The sequence below is a fragment of the Lentinus tigrinus genome, assembly GCF_003813185.1.
Source record: "Lentinus tigrinus ALCF2SS1-7 unplaced genomic scaffold L226scaffold_2, whole genome shotgun sequence".
Taxonomy (NCBI): domain Eukaryota; kingdom Fungi; phylum Basidiomycota; class Agaricomycetes; order Polyporales; family Polyporaceae; genus Lentinus; species Lentinus tigrinus.
The window spans coordinates 1,730,249-1,744,047 of NW_027137911.1; the positions used below are offsets into that span (position 1 = coordinate 1,730,249).

Below are 13,799 nucleotides of genomic sequence, written 5' to 3' on the forward strand. Positions count from 1 at the left end.
AGCTGCATTCGACTGGATGCAATAAGATCGTGGGAGCCATCCAAGGCCCTCGCGGTACTTGGGTTCCGTGTAACAGGGTCCAAGTCATGAGCGTGTATATAAGCCGGCAGTAGGTGGATGAGATGGAGACCAGCGATTGACCGTGCAATCTGCAAGCGGCATTCCTCAGTATGCATGGTCTCGATAGCTGATTTCAGCAGCAAGTCAACTCACAGAAGACGGAAGATATGATCGCTATACAGCTGGTGGCCGCAGCGAGCACTAGCCCTTGCCAGCTGTACACGTTGACATGGAGCGAACCTTATTCGCGCGGATTTGTTTTGTGTACAATGAATATTTGCTCCAAGGTCGACACCCAAGTTTCGTCACAGAACTGGCGCTGCGGAAGAGGCCCGTGCGACAGTCCACTAGTCGTCTAAGGTCGATGCTCAGATTAGAGCCTGCCGTGACTGTTGCTACTCGCACAGTCGGAAGCAATGATTGAGGAAACAAAGCCGAGTATCTTCAAGCAGGTGCAATGACAATGGATCAAGCAAGGAGCAAGACGATGACAAGATGTGGGTGTAGACTAAGCGCCGAAACCCCGATGGCACAACGTACAGCCAAGTCTCACCCTTCGAGCTGCTTCTCATCTCTGCTTGACATTGAGGACAGAAACCATTTCTATGCGAGCTACAGATGTCGACTTTTACTTATGATACAATATACATAACGTGAGACAGCATGCACGCCAACGTCGCATCAGCTTGAGTCCAAAGCCGCTCAAAACAACTCCCACCCCTTCAAGCCTACGGACTAATCTCCTCGCCCGCCTGGAGCTTAGCAAGGAGACCCTTGAGCTCAGCGACGTCCTCCGCGAGCCCATTGGAGCTACCGCCACCGGGAATCTTCCCGTTGTACGCACCGTCGCTGACCGTCGGAGCCCCATCGTCCTCCGCAAGCCACTTGTCAAGCTGCGAGGTGATTGACTTAGCCTTGAGACGGAAGTGCGTGCGAATAACATCAGCCCACGGCTCTGGAGGGGCTTTCAGGTTGCCAAGCATCTAAGGACGATCCATTCAGTGACGGGATGGCACACAGCGGAGACGTGTAAGACTCACCGCTGTTCTGACCACCATACGGCGGACGTTGGCAGAGTCTGGTACGGGTTAAGCGACCATCGCGCAAGATTCCGACGGAGAACGACTCACATGCTACCGACTTCGGCGTTCCACCGCTGTTTGCCCAACCTGGCTCGTTCAGGTATGGCTCTTCGCAGAGAATCATAGATTGTATTGAGATGAGCACCTGAGCAAAGAACACCATCTCTGTTAGAGAGAACGGACTTCGATGCTGCGCATACGTACCTGCAGAAGTGTCGACTTCCCCGCGATCCATCCTGGTCCAGACCATGTGCCAAGCAGCGACAAGCACACCTTGCCATCCTTCATATGAAGCTTGAGTCACTGCAGACGGCTTCTGGATGCGGAACGTCCACTTACTGCGTAGAGGTTGGGATTGAACCGGAACTTGCCACCGTTCGTCTATCACGCGCAGCATTAGTTTATCGCCACCGAACTTCGATGTCAAACGTACGGTCATATATTTCACGCTCGGCGGAGACTGGTTGTAGTTGGGACCGAGGAACACGTCGAAGAGGAAGCTAGTAGGAACCGTTAGGAGTCACCAAACACGGGTACACGACACAGGACCGACCATCCGTTGTAATACCTAGCATAGAGAAGCAAACATATCAGCAACCGGACCGGCCAAAAACCATTGAGGCAGTACGTACGGAGTGCCTTCAGGGCCAGTAATGAGGGCTTTGATGACGTCGACTCGAGTCTCATCGACGCGGAGGAAGACAGATGAATTCCAAGCGACCGGTAAATTCGTCGTAAGAACAGCAAGCTTCAGAGCGACGCTCAGCAGGCATGTCTCATGACAGAACAGGTGCCGAAGCACGCACCTCCTTTGCGATGGCCAGGGACCGCTTGGGGATGTCGGAGTTGGCAAGCATCCGCGCTTCGTTGTTGAAGTAGAACTTGTAATTCGGGGTCTGATCCTGGTCTGCTTCACCCGTGTTCTCCATGGGTGGGGTGGTCAAGTCACAGTACTCGAATCGCACCCGGTTCGCCCATTTAACGTATGCTTGCATCGCGCTCTCCTCTGTCTCCCCCACTTCGATGTCCACGACCTGGCCTTGTGTCGAACTCGCAGGGATCTTGGGCAAGCCAGCATGGAGTCGCTCGACAAATGCCTTGCCCTTCGTCTCAACGAGGGAACGATCGATGGCCTTCGCTGTGTTAACAATACGCTGACAGAAGTTGAGGAGCTTCTTGTTCTCCTCGGAGACGACCACGCCGTCGTCCTTGGCTTTGCCCTTGTCGTCAGCAGTCATCCGTTTCTGCTCTTCGGACATCTCGGCCGTCTCCGGCTCCACAGTCTTCATGCCCTCGAGACCCTTAAGCGCAGCTTGCGCTTGGATCACGATGGCTTCGAGAAGCTCGCGGGGCCCGGAGCTGCCCTCGTAGATGATAGTGCGCTCGCGTATGCGGGAACCTCCCTTGGAAGATGACTTCTTCCCTGGCATAGTCTTCACCGAATTGACCACCATGATCGGCATTGCCATCATGCTGGCGAGGGCTTCATGACTGGAGATGGTCTGCACAGGCGGTTCTGTGTCAGTTCAGTCATTGATTGATGTTGGACGTGAATCACCTCTAGCCACTCAAACAGTTCGAAGTACAGGGTGGAGCGGTCCGACATGTCAGATAGGGAGTCATTGCGCAGCAATTGACTGCTGACGAAATTGAATCTTCGACGGAGATGTGCCAAAGCAGTCGGGTGTACTAGATAATCGCTCGCATGGCCTCCCCCTTCACGGTTGACAGACGGAAGGAACGTGCGGATGTTGGAGAGCAAAGTAGCGAGCTTCTCGTCCTTGGCCTTCTGTGCGTTCAAAGCCTCCAGTTGTCCTGACATCTATCCCGAGGGTCAGCTCAGCAGATGCAGTAAGAATACACAAACCATACATCTTCTCGTGCGTCACCGGCATAACCTGTGCCAAGCTTAGGCTTCTTCCCTTGCATGATAGTCGGGTAGAAGGCGTCGTCATCATCATCGTCGTCGTCAAGCACGTCCGCGACCGCCGCGACAGGCGCTTCTGGTTTACGTCTCTTCCTGGATGTCCGGTCACTTGATTTCTGCTGATTTCCGGGGTCCTGGGCATCGTCCAGATAGGACTTCTCCAACATCGCCAGACCGACACCCAGAATCACACCTTGCAGGTTAGCGCAGTGAAACAACGATGCGTCGACCTGAAGCGAGCCGGAAACCTTGCTATGATTGGGAGCGCTGGACTCTCCACAGGCAAAGCAGAATGTCTTCGAGCAGCGAGTACATGTCCGGGGTACAATCGACTCGAGGTGTTTGATGTACGCAGGGAAGCTCGGCTAGATGGATGCTTTAGACTGACCCTTGGAACATCCAACGCGGTCACTTACGAACAAAGCATAGAAGTCGCTCTTCTTCCGGGATATTGACTCGCCACACCCTTCAGGACAGCGGCACTCGCCCTCGCTCAGCTCACGGTAGAGACTGAAGAGGAAGCTCTGCTCGCTTCCCTCCGGACAGCCCTTCATCCACTGGCCTTGGGTCATCAGCGGTACCTTCCCAGCAATCTCGGGCATGTTGACTAGCTCAGGTTCCTCCTCCACCTCGATGACTTCTTCACGTCGATCCTTGGAGAAGAATATGCCTAATGGCTCTCTCAGAGGCGCACAGAATTGGTGGTAACTGTATGCGCACCTGCGTAGGGGTCTACAGCAGCATTATTGGAACTCTGAATCTTCGTCTCGAAATCGTCATCGTCGTAATCAATGTACTCCTCGTCGTCTAGGCTCTGCATGAGCAGGTGATGACGGAATGGTTTCACAGGACTCACCGTCTCCATCTTCATCTTCATCCGCTACTTCATCGTCATCTCCGTCATCTTCATCCGGGGTCTAAGTGCAAGCATCGGAGAACTTTCCTCAGCATCAAAGTAAGATATGCGTACGATCATCCTAGCTCTTGGCTTAGGCGGCGGGACCTTCTCCGACGCCGTCATGTCCACGTCCCCGTCATCGTCCACCACATTATCAAACGCGCCGTCAAATATTCGTTCCGCGGCCTGCATAACGTCCTTGTATTGCTTGAGTGCGGCACGCGCCTGCGCGACGGTCGCGCCCTACAACAGTGAGGCCACGGTTCAGTGGCATGGTGGCGGTAAGAGAGCAAGTGACGCGTACCATCTCCACAAGCTGCTGCACTTCTCTCTCCATCCCGATCGGAATGATACCAACACAACAGTGTAGAAGAAGCAGGAGCAATGTACGGAGACCAAGCAAGTTTGAGCTGGGTGGCTGAAGGCAATAGACCGAGGTCCGGACCAGCGACTAGCGCCCATAGGCTCTTTAAAGGGCTTATGTAAGCTTACAATGGCCTCGAGGCTCGCAAACTCCCACCCATCCATCAAACCTCCCGCGACGACGCTGACCATCATTCACTTACGTTAAAGCCACACTAGTGCTCGGACTTCGAATCTCCACTATCTGACACTTCTCAGAAATCTGTAACGGACATCGAGAAATCCGTCTTGGGCACCGAGCACTCTCCTAGCGGTCGGAACGCTTGTGCTGAGTGACAGTCTGAGCATCACAGCGGCTCCACTAGGTATAGTCTGAAGCAGATATCACATGATCATACTCTAATGTTCTCTTCAAAGTGTTGGATCAGATACCGCAGAATGCAAATGCACATGAGACATGGACAGTCTCAAAATATCGGTTCCGGGGCTTCAAGTCGCTGCCCTATATAGCCCCGATGATGGTGAGAGTCTTGACGTTACGTCCTTCCGTCATCTCCATATATGACTGTCATCACTCATCTCCCGTCTCATCGCATGTTTCATCGATGCCTTCACGGTCTCGGCGCCGATCACCAAAGAATGGAGCTGAACATTCTTGCTCGTTCATTTGCCTCCGTACTGTATGCAAGGCTCACCTGTATCTCCGGAATCTCGACCATGTTGCGACACTGAAAATCCTCATGTTTGACGTCTCACAGTTGTCGGTATCGCGGAGCGAATAGTTTACGCCGTGCGAGCTTCCGGGAGTAGAGAGAGCGGATCTTCGGAGGACGCCCGACTCCGTCGCTCGGGTAGGTTTCGAGGTCCTCCACGGCCGTTATCCGGACCAATGAAACCCTCTTCCGCCGGCTAGAACCAGAAGTCCTTCCATTGGGCCAGCGTCCTGTGGAGCATCTCGAGCCACATAGAACCCTGTCCAAGAATGCATATTAGCTTGAGCATCCCGTCTCCGAGTGCTTCCTTCCCCGCTCACCTGCATACCGCCATGTCTTCCCAGAGCGCAGATATCTCTGACGAGGACAGCCGCGCCTCTGCATATGAACCGACTGTTGCCTCTGACAAGGGAAGACGAAGCAGAAGCACGAGAGGTGAGGTCGCCCACGTCGATCTATTCATAGCTGACACCCGGTACCACTACAGCCTGCGACCACTGCCGGAGAACGAAGAGCAAATGCGAACGCCTCCGGAATGTTTCAGGCCATCCAGGCTGTCGCGGCTGCGCGGGCTTGGGCTTAAGTGAGCCGCGCCTCTTCCTTTCCCCGACGTTGACCTGACGTTGGTTGCCATCAGCGTGCACATTTACAGGTCAGGTAGCCCGACACAAGCAGATTTACCTCCTCGCTGACCCGCTTCGGCCAGATCCCAGTCACAAGCGGGGTCCACCTAAGGGGTGGGTACTGTTAGAGTCCCAGACCGATCGAGTATCCTGCTCACCAATCAAATGGTCAGGTATATTCTCGCGCTTGAGCGTCGCCTTCACCAAGTCGAGGCACTCCTTGGGACAATTATCGGCTCGGATGACCCAAGAGCTCGAGGACTTGTCCAGGATCTCTCTCGCGACAAGCTAGCCAACCACATCATACAGAAGGTGAACGTTGGTCCGTTCGGTCCACGGGGACGACAAGAGCACCCGTACGCGCGTCTGCACGCATAATGTTCTCGCCGTGTCTGATAATCCGTCCCCAGCTTCAGCACCACGAAGGAGGACTTCCTCGCTTCAATCTCGACGGAGATTAATGACAGCTCTTCGGAACAATCCAGTAGCGGCCTGGATTCTTCAGGTGGATTCTCTGTTATACCATCGGACCGATATTGATCCTTTTGCGATTTCAGGGGATCTTGCGTTCTGCAGCCCGGGTAGCGATTGGCAGGACAAGCTGAGAATCCTGCTCAGCGCATGTCGCGCGGAGTCTTCCTTATCCCCTGCAGGTGGCAGCAACCTGGTGACCAGCACACCTCACGAGAGGACGAGAAGGGCAACCTTCCCTTCCGCATATACGGAATTCCCTCCGACCCCTTCCACCGTGCATTCGAGCGGCTTGAATTCTCCATACTCACCCGGAAGCCCTGGTACTCTCTTCAGTCTCCATGGCTGGTGTCCTGAGAGCTTGCTACGAACCAATAGTGAGCGGAATCTGTACCTCACCCTGCGACGCACGGGACTGAGCCTCTATGCAGTCGACCCAGCTAACCACCAAGTCGCGCAATCGCCGACGGGACCGTCGGGGTTACTACATGTCATGGACGACATCTACGTCGACGCCGACGGCAGGGTGCGTCTGTGAGGTATGCTCGTGTGCGTTCGTCTGATTGGCTGTTCCCGTTCTAGTTTCGGACCGCTAGCGGTAATCCCGCTCCCCGTGCAGCTGAAGTTGGACCCCAGTCATCACGCGGATCGAACATACACTCTCATATCGTATTCCCGACCCAGCGTTGACGAGCACCAGATCTACAATGTATAGTGCTGGTACCGAAATGACAACAACATTCTCTGCACATGACGGTGTACATAACAACAATGACGAACAGCAACGAAGCGACGACATGCATGACGAGAGTAGGGCTTGATAGTCCATGTTCCGGGAAGCGAGCCTAAAAGGTATGCCGAACATCATCTAGAATAACCCCCGCGGTACCGGGGTCTCCGCTGGGACTCGCGGTCGCGGTCTCGATCGCGGTCATAGTCGTAGCGGTTGTGGCTCCTGTTCCTGGACGGTGCAGAGCCGTAACTCGACTTTCTCGCAGCTCCGCGTATCTGTATTGAATCCGTCTCCCTCGACGGACCCGGCAAGTCATCGAATCCCGTCCGCTGACGCTTCGCATCTCCCTGCGAGGGCCCAGACCCAGATCCTGAGAAGTTGAACTGTATCTTCCCGCTGCCGTTGGCCTTCGCCCCCCCACCGCTGCTTCGACTCGGGCCTCTGTTGTCCCTGTCCCTATCCTGAGGCCTACTGCGAGCTCGAGAACGGGCGCCCCCGAACCAATCATCTTGGTCATCCTCGGCGTCGAGCTCCCGCTGCCTTCGCTCCAAGCGGTCACGCTGCTTCCGCTTGCCCTGCTTCCCGACTTCCATTGGGGCGGTGAACCCAAAGCCGTCTGCGAACGCGGAAGCGGCCTCCCAGTCACGGGGCGCACGCTTAGCAGGGCGCGTAGCCGTGACTTCCGATGAGAATGGACCGGAGAGAATATTGTACACGCTGAACGCAGAGTGCTCGTTGGGCATGTCCGCCTGGTGCGGAAGAGCGTTGCAGTCCTGCATTGTGACATGAGTATGGGTATGGAAGTGTGGGTGGCATCGAGTGTGTGAAGTCTGAACTCACGTCGCCGAGATGACCGCTGTCACCGCAGTTGTAGCACCATTCGTCTGAAGCGATATACCCTTCGCCGCCCTGGCCGAAGGCTAGAATGCGCTTCTCTTCCCTCACACGGAGCGTTTCTAGGCGCATTTCATCCTCGACGTATCGATACATACGCCATAGCGTAGGACATTCCTGTCATGTGAAGACATGTGAACTAGAGGTCAGAAATCCACGATGACAAGCTTACGTTGGTCTGATGGGTGCGTGCGCCACATCTGTCGCAGTCATGAGAAGAGTAGTACGCCCCGCCCTTCCCGCGGTTCGGGCACGTCTGAGACATATCGGTCGGTCGGTCACCTTGCGCAGATATGCTTACTGGTCAGATGAACGCACCTTGTTGATGTGCCCTTTCATTCCGCAGGTGAAGCACACCTTGCTGATCGGACAGCTTCGGGTGGAATGCTCGTCTCGTGCGCCGCAAGTCAGGCACTGCAAGAGAAGAATGAGGGCCACGCAGACGATGATCGCAAAACAACGTATGCTGACAATGAGCACAGGGCATTCATACGTCTTGTGTTCGCCCTCCGCGCCGCATTTCTTGCAAACGAACTTTGTAGGCTTCGAAGCCTTAGCCTCCTCCGCCTCGAGCTTATCAAGCTCCCAGTAACGGACCATCCCGGCCTGAGGGGAGGAAATCAGTACGTTCCCGAACATAGTCTAAATCAACTTACTCTTCGGTTGTCGTCATAGTCCAGATAGTCAATATAGTCTTCATCGTCATCCGAACCCTCTGCGATAGGGACCTTCAGCGGACCCGCGTCTGCATCCTCAGCGTTCTCAGTGACAATAACGTGCGCCGGGAGTAGGAGGCCCTCGTTGAGCTGAGACTCCAAGGGCAAACCAGGAGTCGCTTGTGGGACGAGGTTGGAAGGCCCGGCAACAGGTTCAGAGGGTTTGACCGCCCCAGGGACCTTGGCGGGGGTAACGTCCTCGAAGAAGAGCTGAGCGTCGCCCTCGGGAGCCTTCTCCTTCCCTCGTTTTCTCTTGCGATGCTCGCGCTCTCGTGAACGGGACCGTCTGCGCGAACGGTCGCCATCCCGGTCCCTCTCCTGCTCGCGATCGCGTTCGCGCCGCGGTGATATGCTTCTCCTACACTCTCGATCCTTCCGCCGCTCCCCGCCACGCTCCCCATCCCTGTCTCTGTCTCTCTCCCTGTCACGGTCCCGCTCTCTCCTTTCGGCGCGTTGCTTGTCACGTTTACGCTCACCTCCCTGCTGGATCCTGCCCGCCTCTTCGTCCGCGCCGTTCCTCCGGTCCTCGTTAGGTGCGTCTCCGAGTCGGTCGGCAAGGGACGGCTTCCTTCCAGGCCCTCCCGCGCTCGAGCCGGCTCCATTGGTCTCTACAGGTAGCGTCGGGCTCTGAGCCCGAGAGGCCTCCGCAGACGTGCTACCCACGTCCTCCGCCGTGTCCTGGCCAGACGCGTTGGCTCCAGATAGTTTCTTCTTCCGCTTTCTGCGCTTCTTCTTGGCCTGTGGAGGCTGTTCCGCATCGTTCGAGGTTGGCCGTCCCGGGGTGACGTCTTGAACCATGTCCACGACCTCGCCGTCCGAGTCGAGTTCGATCACGTCCGGCTCGGTGAGATCAATAATTTCGGGCTGCCTGCCCTGCGACGCCATGACCAGGAGTATGTTCGGCAGAACGAAGGACTATAGACGAGAATGAGGGGATATGGATGCCCTAGTGACTAGTAGTGGGCTGTAGTGCTGCAGCAACACGCACGCGGAGAAGTTGGACGCAAAAGTTCAAGATGCGCTTAACCAGATTGGGCAACTGGGCAAGTGGATCTCAGATCCCGCATTACGCTGCAGGCGCTTCGGGAGGAACTCAGTCGTTCGACATCAAGACACATCTGAGGCACACATATTTATTTGACAACAGCGACCTTTGCCTCATCTTTTCCTTCTTCCACCATCATTGACGAGCCCTAGACGCAATGGCGGAGACGTCTGAAAACCATTATGAGATCTCTATTGAAAACCTCACCTATTCGCATATTCCTGGTGCTCCGCCATCGTTGGCGAATATCAACATTCATCTGCCGAAAGGATCACGGACGATCCTGGTCGGTGCGAACGGAGGTGCGAGTCGTTCTCTCACTCTGAAAAGTTGTTCTTATAAGCTGCGAATTGCAGCGGGCAAATCGACGCTGCTGCAGATACTCGCCGGCAAGCGTCTCATCTCAGCCCCGGGCACGGACGTCCGCATCAAGGGCAGAGACGTGTTTCGTAACACCCCGCTGGGCATCACGTTCCTTGGGACAGAGTGGTGCGTCATTTGTCCTTGTTGTTCGCCGGCTGGGCCGCCAGGCGCAACACAACCGTGATGCATGCGCGTCCATCTCATATGTGGATCACACAGGGCGACGAACCCGGTCGTGCGCGGGGACATTGTCGTTTCAGACTTCCTCAACTCCGTTGGCGGATACCGGTACAAGGAGCGGCGAGACCGGCTCCTGGACATCCTGGACATCGACTTGGACTGGCATATGCACCAGATCTCTGACGGCGAGCGCCGCAGAGTGCAGCTGTGCATGGGCTTGATGGGAGACTGGGACGTGCTTCTCCTTGACGAGGTGTGGGCTTCTACGCATCTGGCGACGACCAACATTGTCTGATCAGAGCCGCCATAGGTCACCGTGGATCTAGATGTTCTTGTCCGAGATGACCTGTTGACGTTCCTCAAGCAAGACTCCGTGGCCCGTGGCGCCACTATCCTCTGTGAGTTGCTAGGATCTCTGCGCTTCCTGCCACTAATGCCGCGTCTCCTTCGATGGCAGATGCCACCCATATCTTTGACGGGCTAAACAAGTTCCCCACGCATGTCGCGCATATGCATCTTGGGTCGTTTTTGATGGAGCCTACGTCGTGGCCGTTCACGAGCGGGACGATGGGCGCGACATCCGTCGATCTCGGGCATAACCCGACGTTGTACAGTCTTGCTCTGCAATGGCTGAAGGAGGACAGGGAAAGGAGGAAGACGTTGGAGGCGCAAGGCAGGAAGCGCAGAGGCGCACGCAATAACTCGGTGAGCATCGCGAAGGTTGCATCCCACGCAGATGTGACTGACCGCGCATCCGTGGAACAGGTTCCCAGCGACTCGGAAACCTTTTACAGGAAGTGAGTCCCTCGTGGTACAGGCTTGGCGTTGTCTGATGCTGACCTCTTGGGTGCCGACAGATACGACTACAGTCACTAGATTCAAATCTTGTACTCTTCACCGTTCCTAGTCTTCACGCTCAACCCGAGGACACTGTAGGATTGTATCGATAGCATCCATTGTATTGTTCAACACAACGCCGCATGTTCAACCATAGCTTGTCAATCTATTTCTGTTGTGCAGCAGCTGATGAGACAGCATGCGACGCGCCCGGGGCCGCCGAAAGGGCTCTGCCGGCGCGGGACTCTGGGTCTGGGCTGTGTGACCATGTGACAGGTACGTGATGTGAGTGACATGGATACGAGGCGTGACACGGGCTAAAGGCGGGGGCTGCACTGTGCACCGACCGCCATCCGACTCTCGACGTCGTTGTTTATCTTCTCGACGCCGTTTTGAACGTGCTGGCCGTCGCCTAGGGCGCGTTTTGCTTTCTGTTGCTCCTCTTCGTAACCCCCACGCTCTTTTCGTCTCTCTCTGTCTTCTCTGTCATGCTCGTCGGCAACCTCCACTTGCACCACAATCGCCAGGCAAACGGCACCCGCGACTCAAACGGTTGTCTTATCTGCACCAACCTCAACCCTAGCTGCGAGTGTGGATACAATGAGCAGTGCATTCTCATAAACCGGTACGTGCTCCGTGGTCTTCTTCGCAATCTACGCCCTCAACATGTGGCGAACGCGTTGTCCAGCGATTGCAACCAGTGTCCCTACGCGCAGTGCATCGCAAGCGACAGTGCACAAGTAGCTACCACCACCTCCAAGGGTGGTGTCAGCAAGGGTGCTGTAGCTGGTGCTGTCGTCGCGATCATTCTCGTACTCGCAGCGACAGTGGCCGCCTACTTTTGGTACCGTCGGCGCCAACGCCTGCAGCGACAGAACACTGCCTCGGAGCCAGAAGGCAAATCCGACGTGCCAGCACGCGCGGAGGACGTCCTCAACAGGCCCGATCCCAATGAAAAGCCCAACTCCCCCCCTCCCCAACTCAACAACGTCAGAATCTATTCCGGGACTCTGCACGGCACAATCAACCTCGACCCCGCGGCTTCCGATGCGGGTCACACCTCCAGCGGCATGTCCGTCCATTCCAACCCCTTCGAGGACAACCACTCTATCCAGACCACGTCTACTGGCACTCAGTCCAATGTCATCCCGATTGCCCTTGTTCCTCCAGGCTCGGTCGGTTCTGGCGCTTCTACGCAGTCACACGGCAACGTCGGCCAGATTGCTGCGGCGCGCGTGGACATGAACTTGGACCACGTCAATGTTTCGAACGACTCTTTGGAACCACGCGGGGCCGCTGCGTATGCTGCATCTGCGATGTCCGGTGTGGAGAACACCAACAACCGGATGTCTTACATGACTACGGGCAGCTACACCAGTGACTTCTTGGAGACTTCCGTTATCGTCACCCCCACTCGTGGTACTGTGAAGCAGGTTGTCGGAGTCGCAAAGGCACAGGTTCTCAGTGCCCCATCCAGCGACAACCTCAGCCGCTCTTCCACGCAGTCCAAGCCCGCGCGTTCCCCGCTTGCGGCATCCAGCTTTGGTCCGGCGGACGTCATGCATGAGACCGACGAGGAGCAGGAGCTTACCGTATCTGCGAACCCGTTCTCTGACACTCACTCCCCTTACTCGCATGGCTCCCCTACCCCTTCTGCGACTACGTTCGGCAGCCCCGAGCCGTCGCAGGGTGGTCGCACCGACTCCCGCGCTGACTCAAACTGGTTGCAAGAGGACCCTGCGCACCTGTACGGCTCCTCCAGCGACGAGCGTCCTGCTAGTGTGTACACTCAGGCCTCAGCTATCGTCGCTGATATCAGCAACGCGAGACGGGTGCACCTTGGTTTCGACCAGATCACCCAAATGCCGCAGACGCCTATCAGTGCTGCTCTCCATACTCCTCGTTCGCCGTACCGCATGACTAGTGCCAAGCTTGTCTCTCCCGTCGTGAACCAGAGCGCCGCGCTCCAGACTGGAGGCAGCAGCTCCGCTGGTGCTCTTGAGGCGCAACAGGCGCGTGCCTTGAAGGAGCTCAGCGCCGACAAGCGCATGTCCATGTCGTCCGTGCTCACCACCTCGACGCGTGCTGATTCGATCCTCGAGAGCTTCCCCTTCGTCCCGCCTTCTCCGATCTCGAACCTGCCTCCTCGTACCCCTCCCCGCTCTCCCCTTGCTCAGCAAACGTTCGCCGGTGCACAGGATGATCACTCCCAGTCTGCACGGGAGATGGTCAGCCGTGCGCGTGCGTCAGCATCATCCTCGAGCACGCTCTCTGCGCTGCAACCGCCCAACCGTAAGGCTCTGGGCATGAGCGTCGCTTCCCAAAGCTCGACGGCAAGCAACGGCCTTGGCTCGTTCCCCTTCCAGATCGACTCGGGCGCCCCTCAGGAGAGTAACATGTCTACTGCGCCGTCATCGTTCAGCGGCAGCAGCAGCGATGGTTCGAGTGTGCAACGCAAGCGTGCCAGCCTGGATACTCTTGCGCTCACGAGCGACTTGTCGTCATACCCGCTTGGTTTCGACAAGACGCCTCCTCCGCCTGTTCCCCGGCGGTGAGCATCGCGACATCAACAGCTCATGAGGTCACGCGCGTGGTGTACGAATATGGCGAGTCCGGAGTGCCTTCATGTATTGGAAGAGAATGAACTCGACGTCCCCCATCCCTATCCCCCTCCTTCGATCGCCCTTGGCTTGGTTTGACTCTGCAGCCTGGTTGACCCGGGCGAGACTCTTTCTCACGCATTGGCTGTCGCTCTCTCGTCCCGTCCTCAACTATGCCCCCGTCTGTACGTCCGCTCTTCTTTTTCGTAACTAGACCAGGTTGACCCATATATCTTATCGTTGTCTATTTACCTTCATAGCGCTGCTTCAGCTTACCGTTGTCCTTGTCGTTGT

The 13,799-nt window shown here is 56.3% G+C and overlaps 5 protein-coding genes across 5 annotated transcripts; 3 read left to right on the forward strand and 2 right to left on the reverse strand.

Annotated features, from left to right (window-relative positions):
• Nucleotides 1-623: 623 nt before the first annotated feature.
• On the reverse strand, nucleotides 624-4,396 carry L226DRAFT_499494 (ubiquitin conjugating enzyme family protein). Its single transcript, XM_067677726.1, has 16 exons — nucleotides 4,272-4,396; nucleotides 4,040-4,210; nucleotides 3,926-3,986; nucleotides 3,790-3,876; nucleotides 3,486-3,739; nucleotides 3,015-3,434; nucleotides 2,701-2,964; nucleotides 1,949-2,644; nucleotides 1,775-1,890; nucleotides 1,696-1,710; nucleotides 1,576-1,642; nucleotides 1,482-1,523; nucleotides 1,347-1,424; nucleotides 1,191-1,287; nucleotides 1,101-1,138; nucleotides 624-1,043 (listed from the first exon to the last, which is right to left on the reverse strand). Exons 1-16 carry the CDS (start codon nucleotides 4,302-4,304, stop codon nucleotides 789-791), a joined length of 2,694 nt encoding a protein of 897 aa, XP_067541873.1. The 5' UTR covers nucleotides 4,305-4,396; the 3' UTR covers nucleotides 624-788.
• A 979-nt stretch (nucleotides 4,397-5,375) lies between these two features.
• Nucleotides 5,376-6,675, forward strand: L226DRAFT_566088 (uncharacterized protein; the record flags this gene model as incomplete). Its single annotated transcript, XM_067683859.1, has 7 exons — nucleotides 5,376-5,626; nucleotides 5,681-5,695; nucleotides 5,757-5,780; nucleotides 5,840-6,022; nucleotides 6,077-6,171; nucleotides 6,224-6,514; nucleotides 6,569-6,675. The coding sequence occupies 7 exons, from the start codon at nucleotides 5,376-5,378 to the stop codon at nucleotides 6,673-6,675; spliced, it is 966 nt and encodes a 321-aa protein (XP_067541874.1).
• A 123-nt stretch (nucleotides 6,676-6,798) lies between these two features.
• On the reverse strand, nucleotides 6,799-9,479 carry L226DRAFT_499496 (uncharacterized protein). Its single transcript, XM_067677727.1, has 6 exons — nucleotides 8,421-9,479; nucleotides 8,236-8,370; nucleotides 8,083-8,178; nucleotides 7,937-8,020; nucleotides 7,711-7,881; nucleotides 6,799-7,643 (listed from the first exon to the last, which is right to left on the reverse strand). The coding sequence occupies exons 1-6, from the start codon at nucleotides 9,363-9,365 to the stop codon at nucleotides 7,002-7,004; spliced, it is 2,073 nt and encodes a 690-aa protein (XP_067541875.1). The 5' UTR covers nucleotides 9,366-9,479; the 3' UTR covers nucleotides 6,799-7,001.
• Nucleotides 9,480-9,580: 101 nt separating this feature from the next.
• Nucleotides 9,581-11,101, forward strand: L226DRAFT_529709 (P-loop containing nucleoside triphosphate hydrolase protein). The gene is made up of 7 exons (XM_067679672.1): nucleotides 9,581-9,827; nucleotides 9,882-10,014; nucleotides 10,108-10,321; nucleotides 10,379-10,466; nucleotides 10,526-10,773; nucleotides 10,834-10,865; nucleotides 10,926-11,101. Exons 1-7 carry the CDS (start codon nucleotides 9,683-9,685, stop codon nucleotides 10,942-10,944), a joined length of 879 nt encoding a protein of 292 aa, XP_067541876.1. The 5' UTR covers nucleotides 9,581-9,682; the 3' UTR covers nucleotides 10,945-11,101.
• Nucleotides 11,102-11,275: 174 nt separating this feature from the next.
• L226DRAFT_529710 (uncharacterized protein) lies at nucleotides 11,276-13,690 on the forward strand. Its single transcript, XM_067679673.1, has 2 exons — nucleotides 11,276-11,530; nucleotides 11,594-13,690. Exons 1-2 carry the CDS (start codon nucleotides 11,394-11,396, stop codon nucleotides 13,458-13,460), a joined length of 2,004 nt encoding a protein of 667 aa, XP_067541877.1. The 5' UTR covers nucleotides 11,276-11,393; the 3' UTR covers nucleotides 13,461-13,690.
• Nucleotides 13,691-13,799: the final 109 nt, after the last annotated feature.